Consider the following 9,860-nt stretch of genomic DNA (forward strand, 5'->3'; position numbering starts at 1 on the left):
GGATATATAGCAGCTGGCATCCAAGGCAGGTCGGCAACTCCTTGACATTAGACAGAAATGGAACTAGAGATGTGAAGGCCCGGGAAAAAACCAGAAAAATTCGGGGGGGGGCAATCGGGGTTTTTCAGTTTTTTTTTTCTTGAAGCTTTTTTTTCTGAAAAATAAAAAATAGATTATGGAATGTTTTATTTCAGAGGTGGCAAACTCCCAAGGGACTGTGATCTACTCATAGAGTTAAAGACTGGCAGTGATCTACCAGCTCTTGGGGGGTTCAGGTCAAAGTTGAGGGTTTTTTTAAGGAAGGGAGAAGGCCCATTTTTAGGGGTTCAGGTCAAAGTTGTTGAGTTTTTTTAAGGAAGGGGAAGGCCCATTTTTTTAGGGGTTCAGGTCAAAGTTGTTGAGCTTTTTAGGAAGAGGAAAAAATGTTGAGCTTTTTTGAGGGGAGCAAAACTTGTTGAGCTTCTTTGGGGGGAGCCGGTGATCTACCACAGATGTTCAGTGATCTACCAGTAGATCACGATCTACCTGTTGGATGTGCCTGTTTTTATGGGGTTCAAATATTTTATAAATCATTTCTAAAAAAAATATGTAAGGTATCAGATTATTCTAATTTCTGTGAGGACAAGCAAGTCCTAGGTTACAAACTGAACTCTCCAATGCAAGAACAAGATACAGTTCTTCCTTTAGGAGGTGCTGTTGTCACCAGAAAAGAAAAAGGTTTCAGTTTTGTTTTTGCATGCATGTGGTATGCATTGGTTCTGTTCCTCTTCACTAGGCCTCAAATCACTGGGAGAAAATATAGAGCAACAAAAAAGGCCTGAAAGTATATACACCTGTACTGTACTTAATTTAAAAAGGTTAGGGTTACTTCTGGATTTTTGAAAATTGTTTTGTGGAGTTTTCTTTGTTCCACATAAACTAGGAAACAGTTCAGGAGATTGTTGCTCAATTTGTTACAAATACAAATAAATATTATTTTAAAAGTAAATTCTGTTTGTATTAATTGTTTGGATAACTATTTTAAATATGCTAGTTGTGATAATTTTATGCCCATTAAAATTGTCCATAGTTATATTTTATGTTTCTAAAGTAACAGAATGACTTTCAATCTGGAAAAGAAAAAAGAAGTGCTAATGTAGTATTTTTTTCAGTTTTTCCGAAAATTTCCATTTCCCCCCGGAAAAATTTCTGGAAATTTTAAATCTCTAAATGGAACATCAAAATATTAATCTTGGTTTGATATGTATAAGAGTGAAAGGCCACAGCAAGATGCTGCTGACAATCCAAGGATAAATGTGGAACAGAATACTTTACTGTCATTGCAGATTACTTCTGAAGAGTCAAATAAACCTGCATTACATTGTCTCAGTAAATCAGTAAATAAAATAGGTTGGTCTCAGTCTCCTATGCAAGCTTCAATCGGTAATTTAAAGGAAATTTCATAAATCTATCCAATTTACTCAGAACTCTGTCCCACTGGTTTTAATAGGCTTATTTCCTACTAAGTGCACAAAGCCTTGTAGCCTTCAACATGGCAGCATGTTAAAGTAAGTCATTTTAAGATTCCAAGTAAAAGGTAATTATCTAAAACCAAATATGGACTATTGTGTTCTGCCAAAAATCATTTTTTCCTTAAAAGGCTAGTTTTCTCCCTTTTTTTAATAAGCAAGCCCAGCAACATAAGCATCAAGCAAAAATTGTCATTTAACTTTTAGTTATGTCAATACTTAAAAGAAAGTGACACACTGCTGCACAAGTATTAAAGAACTGACTCAATGAATTTTAAAGTGTTGCTAATATGTAGACATTCCTTTATACCGCTTTCATTTCTGTGGTTCAGAATGGAACCAAATTCTTCTGCAACTGAGGCTGCAATCATATACAGACCAATTAGAAACCACACTTGTACAAGACCAGTAAGAAAAGCCACATAAAAGTTAAAACAGCCCAACTTGTACAAGACAGAATTTTGCTGTGAAATTACTTCCATACTACAAAAAGCTGAACTACTATGAAAAGATTCCTCAGAAACATATTGTCAAATGAAAAGTTTTATTATAGCTGAATGCAGCATCACAGATATTATGATCTTGGTCTCTCTTTCTTGCCTTTGTACAATGCTAATAGAGAAACATTTGCTACTTTGACGACCTTGAAACGAACTCCTGGAATGTCACCAACAGCATGCCCTTTCCGACCAAACCCAGCAACCAGGACTTCATCGTTCTCCTACAGTTAAAAGGAGAAAGCAAGAAATGTTTGTTCACAACAAATACACATGCATACATTTTTAAAAGCCTTTATAACTACAAGCAGTTATAATAAAGTAGTTTGGCTCAATTAATTCATTCTTTTTCTCAGTTGAACTGCGTGTTATTTTCACCAATAGCACCACTTTGCTGAAACTTTTAAAGTGGTAGGTACTGTGGCTGGTTGCTGTGGTTATACCATTTGCTGCATAAAGAACTATTTCTAGAGCTGTGTATATTTCTGAAACAGGAAGCAGTGGCACTGTGGTCGAAACCACTGAACCTCTTGGCCTTGCTGATCATAAAGTTGGAAGTTCAAATCTGCGTGATGGGATGAGTTCCCGTTGCTTTGTCCCAGCTCCTGCCAACCAAGTAGTTCAAGAGCATACCAATTAAGAGTACATAAATAGGTACCACTGTGGCAAGAAAGTAAATGGAGTTTCCGTGCACGCTAGTGTGGCAATGGTTAAATCCAAAACAAGACATAAGACGAGGCTGAGTTTCCAAAAGAACAACCCCGGGCGGAGCTCGGAGGTTCGCTTTTATTTGCCGCAACTTTGACAGGTAAACATTAACCAGCTATGTAACTTTCAACCAATCCCAGAACAGGCTTCATGCATAAACATGTACAGGTGGATGTCACTTCCTGCCAACACCCTAACTTCTCCGCCATAGAGGAAGTGGCTAGTGGCACATCTCTCACATCCCATACCTGTCACATGTCCCTCTCATCAAACATCCCCCTCCCATCGATCTTGTGATCCTCAGTAACTTTCCAAACTCCCCATAAGGATTCATTGTGCTCTTCTCACCCCAGCATGACCCATCCCGGTCTTTCCCTGTCAGGCTAGATTTAACCAGTTTGAACCGAACCTCTCCAGGTACATCCAGCTTCTCCCAGCACAATTGACCCATACCTCACCTTCCTATTCCTCACACTGTACTGGTTTGCCAGTATTACTCTAACTAAGCCTAAGGGATTAGCGGGTCTGCCACGCTACTATCATGAATCAACCCCACACGCTAGCACTCGGCACAGTGTCCCATTGCACCAGAAGCTGTTTAGTCATGCTGGCCACATGACCCGGAAAGCTGTCCGAGGACAAATGTTGGCTTCCTCAGCCTGAAGTGAGATGAGCACCGCACGCCATAGTCACCTTTGACTGGACTTAACTGTCCAGGGGTCCTTTACCTTTATATTTCTAAAATGTTTTGTCTTATTTTATGTTGGTACAGGCCTGTTTGGCTCAGGACTTTGTTGTAACCTACCCTTGATTAATATGATGAAAAGTGGGTTTATTTATACAAGAAAATAAAGAAATATAATAAATAACGGTTTCTGAAATATGCTTACCTCAATGAAGTTCAGACAACCATCATTAGGAACAAAGGCTGTTATTTTCTTTCCATTCTTGATGAGCTGAACTCGGACACACTTCCTGATGGCAGAATTTGGCTGCTTAGCTTCAACACCACTGAAACATGAAGTGTACAACATAAATGATTTGAGTAATACAGTAAGTCTCAAAGTTCCATTGCTAGTTATATTTAATTCAAATTTAGTAATTTTTTACCTAAACATTTATAGGATTTTGCTGGCAGTCAGAAGACATAACAGTAACTGATTCTAGACTACTTAAACCTAATTTTAAAAAATAATGAAGTGGAACATAATTTTGTAGACAGTGGGTTTTGTTCAACTAAGTTTTACTCAACAATAGACCTACTAAAATTAATGGACCTTACTTAGCCATGTTCATTCATTTTATTGGGTCTGTTGTGAGTAAAACATAGCTGACAAGGACCCCATATGCTAATCACAAATTTTAAAGGGGAAGTTACCCAATATTTCCTCCATTTAGTAATAAGAACAGAGTGACAAGAATTTTAAAAAAACTCTCCAGAAAGTGAATCCTTTAGGACTTTTGACTGTAAAACATTTACACAGAAATTTTAACCAGCAGTTTTAGAAATAAACCAATGCTATGATATCTGTGTTACCAACAAAGTTTTTTGTGTCTGTGAATGAGCATAGCTAAGGATTCTCAATCTATACTTTCCTGAATTTCATTAACTTCTGTCCTGAATGTTTACATTCCCCTCCACAAAACAGTACTGAGAGTCTCCTAAGTCCACTGTTATAAATGATCTTAGATATGCCCAAGTCTGTACAGATTTGGAACAACTGGTGCAATACACAAATGTTTTACTATATGCTACAGCAATGTTTCAATACCCTCTCTGGTGCTAGGACAAAACAAGCAAACAAACCATTCAGAATTTCTCTCTCATTAGTCCCACTAAGAAGCTTCACTCACACTTTTTCCAAGACAATTCCTTTTGCATGGGAAGCTCCCCCAAAAGGGTTGGCTTTCAAAGCAGTACCCAGATGTGCCTTCTTGTATTGTTTGTCATGCCATTTCTGGTCTCGGCGATGACTGCGCAGCTTCCTGGCTGTCCGAAGCCCACGGCACTTGCCTGAAAGGACAAAACAACTTGAGAAAGCCTTTCATCTTTAGGCACCAAGTAATGACAACTACCCTAAGCATGTCTTTAAAGGACTTCATTTAAACCAGCACTGTTGCAGCTTCTGATGTTTGAGCTTAAATACTGTATATGCTATTTTATTACAAAAATATATATCCTTCAGTCGTTTGTATTCAGACTAGAAATCAGCAGTGTTCCCTACATGCTTGGAGGAAGTGGGGGGGGGGGTTAAGTGATTTGCACCAAACCCTCCTTTTTGCTGCAGCCCCTACAAAAGCTGCAGCAGTGGGTTGGAGATGGCTCTGAGGGGCTGCACAGCAAAAAATGCCATCACCCTTCCTCCGCCTAAGAGTTTCTGCTGGACCCCTACAAGTGAGGCTGTGAATCAATATTTCCAGTAAAATAATAAAGTAAATTCATTAATAGAATGGTGGGCAGCAGAAAATGCATAGAACGATACCACGAAGTCTAAAAAGTTTAACAGTTCAGGAACATTTGGGGGTGGGGAGGCGGGGAGCTTTAGCCTGAGGTGCAAAAGGTATCAAAGTAGATACCTTGGAGAAAGATACCCCTGCCATAACGATTTGTTTCAGGTTGCCTTGCAGTCTTTTCACCGGCACCTTAGGCACGTGTGTGCAGAAGAGAAGTGATAACTGCTCTGAGGGTCTCTCCCCCCCCCCAATTTAAAAGAGCCCGCAAACTGAAACGTCACGTTTGCACAGAAAACACGTGTCTGCCATGCCATTTCTGGTCTCGAGCCAGCTCAACCTCGTTATTGAGAACCTGTTAACAAGGCAGTTCATTCGACCCAGGAAAGGGGCAACTCGCGCGTTCCCAATTCCTAAACGCCCCGCTCACCCATCTTCCTCCTCCTGCTGCAGCTGCCACCGGTTCGCCCGAAGGAACCCGAGAGAGAGAGAGGGAGTGAGGATGACCCACAACCCACCGCGGTAGCTTCTAGCTGACGACCTCACACGGAGCGTCTACTTTCGCGCCTGTCTCCCTGCCTTCCGAAACGCCTCACTGAGGTGAAAGAGGTGGCTGTGAAAACGAAGCGCCGGGTGGGTGCCGAAAGCTGAAGGGTTTGTGTATGCGTGTCAAGAAATAACTTGAAGCTCTACTGATAAATTAGGAACGTGCAGGTTGCGGGAGGGGGAGAGTCAACTTCCGGCTTTAAACAAATGTGGCCATATTGGATGGCCTAAGAGGCGCTCTAGCCATAGCTTCTCCGTGGTGGAAGAGGCCACAGGGTACCACGCGCGAGAAATAAACGCGTAAAGGAAAGGCGGAAGTAGCGATCAGAAAACCGGCTGCAAAGTCTTCCTTCCTCTGTAACACACACACACGTACACCCCATTACGTATAAGCACAGAAAAGAACGATGTGTGTGGTCTTTTCCTTTTAATATCTGAGAGGAGGGGTCGGTAGAGATGGCGCGGCCTGAGAACTACGACTCCCACAATGCATCGCGCGGCAACCGCCATCTTTTGCCAACCTGCTCAATCCTTTCACTCCCCGGTTAGGCACTGGCTTAGGCAGCCCATTCCCGAGGTCCTCGGAGCGGGGTCTCTGCGCCGCGGTGGATTGTGGGCCTTTCTCTTTCCTCCTCGGGATCATCCGACGGCACGATGGGTGAGTGGCTCCGAGTCGGGGGCGCCACGTTATCCCAGTGGGAGCGGCGGGGAGAAAGAGAGAGACCCCGCGGGCCCCTGATATGCAGGGGGAATGGTGCCCCCCTCCCCTTCAGGTCTTTCTAGGGCTGCCGCCGCCCGATCCTTTGAGATGTTAGGTGCCTCCGACTGGCGCAGGCCTCGGAAGCCGCTCACGCGGCTTGTAATGACCAGTGGAACTCGCTGCCGCAAATTAAGCCTGATAATTAAAAAGTGCGCGTAGAAAGGTCGATCGGCGGCTAGGAGGAAGGCTGGGGAATGCTCCAAATAAGTGAAATCTAGTTGCACACTGTAAGGAATAAGGCAGTGGAATAATTTAAGGCTTGAGGGATCAGCATCCCCCTCTTTGAAGTGTATGGCTGTATGAATCAAGGTATAAAAAAAATAAAAGAATAGGAATTATTTCTTTGCAAGGGAAATGGCAATCGTTAAACTGCCATGCCTCCGAATTATATGAATGGAAGAGGTGTGCAGCAGACGTATCTGCGAAATCTGCGTGGAGCCATATAAACTTCCACGAGGATTACATGTGTTGCTGCATGGAGTATCCTGGGTGAACTATTAGGAAGCTGGGGTTTGCAGCTCAGCTTACTATAGTTTGCAAGATGGGCACCAAGTCCTGCAGTTCAAAAACTCAAGTTGTGAACAGAATGAATCTAGAAATGTTGTGCGTGGTATACATGCAGATATTTGGTTCTAAAGTTGTTTAGAGTTATTTTCTCCCTTGAGTTTTGAATACTTAAGGCCAGAATATATTGCAGAAGGAAGTCAGGATGGAACTCCAAAAGTACCAAGGATCGCTCAACATGCATCTAAGGTTCTGAGGGTCACAACACAGTAATGTGAACTATTCTTATTGACCGGGAGAAATATCTATAAGTGTGGTGTGCTATATAAGGTGTTAATCACAGACCACCCTATTTCCAGGTTTTATTGGCTACCATCAAGGCTTTAAAAACGATTGTGCAAGAAAAAACAGCTTTGGTAGTAGAAAGTATTTTTCATAAGTTTACAGCAGGCATCCCCAAACTTCGGTCCTCCAAATGTTTTGGACTACAATCCCCATCATCCCTGACCACTGGTCCTATTAGCTAGGGATCATGGGAGTTGTAGGCCAAAACATCTGGAGGGCCGCAGTTTGGGGATGCCTGGTTTACAGCGTAAAGGTAAAGGGACCCCTGACCATTAGGTCCAGTCGTGACCAACTCTGGGGTTGCGGCGCTCATCTCGCGTTATTGGCCAAGGGAGCTGGCGTACAGCTTCCAGGTCATGTGGCCAGCATGACAAAGTTGCTTCTGGCAAACCAGAGCAGCACACGGAAACGCCGTTTACCTTCCCGCTGTAGCGGTACCTATTTATCTACTTGCACTTTGATGTGCTTTCGAACTGCTAGGTTGGCAGGAGCTGGGACTGAGCAACGGGAGCTCACCCTGTCGCGGGGATTTGAACCGCCGACCTTCTGATCGGCAAGTCCTAGGCTCAGTGGTTTAACACACAGCGCCACCTGCGTCCCCCAAGTTTACAGTGTAGTCCCAAATATAAAGACAAAAAATGGGTATTGTGAATTCAGTCACAGTGCAGATAAGGGGGTACTAGAGTGAATTGAGGTACATGGTTGGTAATTATATTAACTTAGGCGCTTGTCCTCAGTAACCTCTAATGTACTGTTTTCTAGGCAAGTGTCGCGGACTTCGTACTGCCAGGAAGTTGCGCAGTCACCGACGTGATCAGAAGTGGCATGACAAACAATACAAGAAGGCCCATCTGGGCACTGCTTTGAAAGCCAACCCTTTTGGGGGAGCTTCCCATGCCAAAGGAATTGTCCTGGAAAAAGTGTGAGTTTCATCAAAAACACGTATAGTGTGTTCATTTGTATCTGCCAAGTTTCCTGTAAAGAATTTCGTACTGCATAGCAGTACTGGTGACATAAATTCAATCTAAATTCAAATGTTGATACACAAGACAGAGGAGGAGCACTGTCAACATTTGCCTATTTCCTGCACCTGGAAATTAGTGATTTAATTTATTCTGGCCCTTAGGAAATTTCAAGCGTGAGCCAGTCCAGGGATTAACTGATTTTAGTCAGTAGTAGGTGTTTCCACGAATAACAAATACTCGACTGTTTGGTTAGTCTTTTTATTTCAAACATATTCCATTTAGGTATTTTAAGGGGGAAAGTAAGATATGAAACTTGCGTAGCTTGAAGTAGTGCTGCCAATTTGGGTTATCTGTTGAAAGATTAACAGCACAATCCTATTATTCAGGCTGTTCATACAAAAACAATTGATACTTTGAATGGCTCTATTTAATTTGAGGGACTTTTATGAAATATATCTGCTTAGAGTCAAAGTTCTGATGAATGTAGTGTTTTTTTGCTATAATAGGCAAGACAGCTCAGAGATAGTTGTGCTAAATATACAATGTCTGTTTCTTCCTTTTTCTGTGTTAGTGGCGTGGAGGCTAAGCAGCCAAATTCTGCCATCAGGAAGTGTGTCCGAGTCCAGCTGATCAAGAATGGCAAAAAAATAACAGCATTTGTTCCTAATGATGGTTGTTTGAACTTCATTGAGGTAATTTATCCAAAAAAATACACTAATAAAACAATATGTAAAAAAATACTCCACCCAGTTTTTACTAGTACGTGTTGTTGCTCTGTATAGTAGCAGAAACAGGGACGATATTGCAATATTATTGTGATTTAAAGCTTTGTAATTTAATTTTATGGTGGCGAGTGTAGGATAATATTTCGCACTTGAACTTGGTTTCAAAGAATCCACTTTTCTCAAGAATGGTGATAAATGTATCTCAGCTGTTCAGGAAAAGAGACACCCCTATCCAGGCTTGATCTTGCTAATAGGACTGCAGGCTCTCCCAATGAGCAGGATGGAGGAGAATTTGGTTGGCTATAATGTTTGATAACTTGCAAACTTCTTATTCACAGCGAGAAAATAATTGACTTGTTTTGTTTTCTCATTTCAACTGTAGGAGAACGATGAAGTTCTGGTTGCTGGCTTTGGTCGGAAAGGTCATGCTGTTGGTGACATTCCAGGAGTTCGTTTCAAGGTCGTCAAAGTAGCGAATGTTTCTCTGTTGGCCTTGTACAAAGGCAAAAAGGAGAGACCCCGGTCATAAAGTTATGTTGTTATCAAGATGATCAATAAAGTTTTCTTCTAAGAAATACTTTTGTGGTTTTTAAAAAAAGGGTTTTGGCATTGTACGTAGATTGTTTAGAAAATGAAAGTTCAACATCTCCAGTATCTTTTCTTTAATTAAGGAAGTCATTATTGGGCTATGGGTAGGTACATCCTGCAAGCGTCCCAGGTTTTGTTTAGCAGAGCTTAAGAAAGATTGTCTTAAAATATGTTTTATTTCCAAAACAAATATTTTATCTCCCTAGTTCTAGGGTTTGAGGCATTTGTTTTATGGCAGAAGGCATGACTTGATTAATCACTGC

General features: G+C 41.8%; 2 protein-coding genes across 2 annotated transcripts; one reads left to right on the plus strand and one right to left on the minus strand.

Annotated features, from left to right (window-relative positions):
- Positions 1–2,035: 2,035 nt before the first annotated feature.
- Positions 2,036–5,689, minus strand: RPS23 (ribosomal protein S23). Its single transcript, XM_035100084.2, has 4 exons — positions 5,595–5,689; positions 4,568–4,727; positions 3,604–3,724; positions 2,036–2,229 (listed from the first exon to the last, which is right to left on the minus strand). Exons 1-4 carry the CDS (start codon positions 5,596–5,598, stop codon positions 2,083–2,085), a joined length of 432 nt encoding a protein of 143 aa, XP_034955975.1. The 5' UTR covers positions 5,599–5,689; the 3' UTR covers positions 2,036–2,082.
- Positions 5,690–6,231: 542 nt separating this feature from the next.
- On the plus strand, positions 6,232–9,584 carry LOC118076902 (small ribosomal subunit protein uS12). Its single transcript, XM_035100083.2, has 4 exons — positions 6,232–6,368; positions 8,082–8,241; positions 8,856–8,976; positions 9,392–9,584. The coding sequence occupies exons 1-4, from the start codon at positions 6,365–6,367 to the stop codon at positions 9,536–9,538; spliced, it is 432 nt and encodes a 143-aa protein (XP_034955974.1). The 5' UTR covers positions 6,232–6,364; the 3' UTR covers positions 9,539–9,584.
- The last annotated feature ends 276 nt before the right edge of the window (positions 9,585–9,860 follow it).

This window comes from Zootoca vivipara, chromosome 11 (genome assembly GCF_963506605.1).
Source record: "Zootoca vivipara chromosome 11, rZooViv1.1, whole genome shotgun sequence".
Lineage (NCBI taxonomy): Eukaryota > Metazoa > Chordata > Lepidosauria > Squamata > Lacertidae > Zootoca > Zootoca vivipara.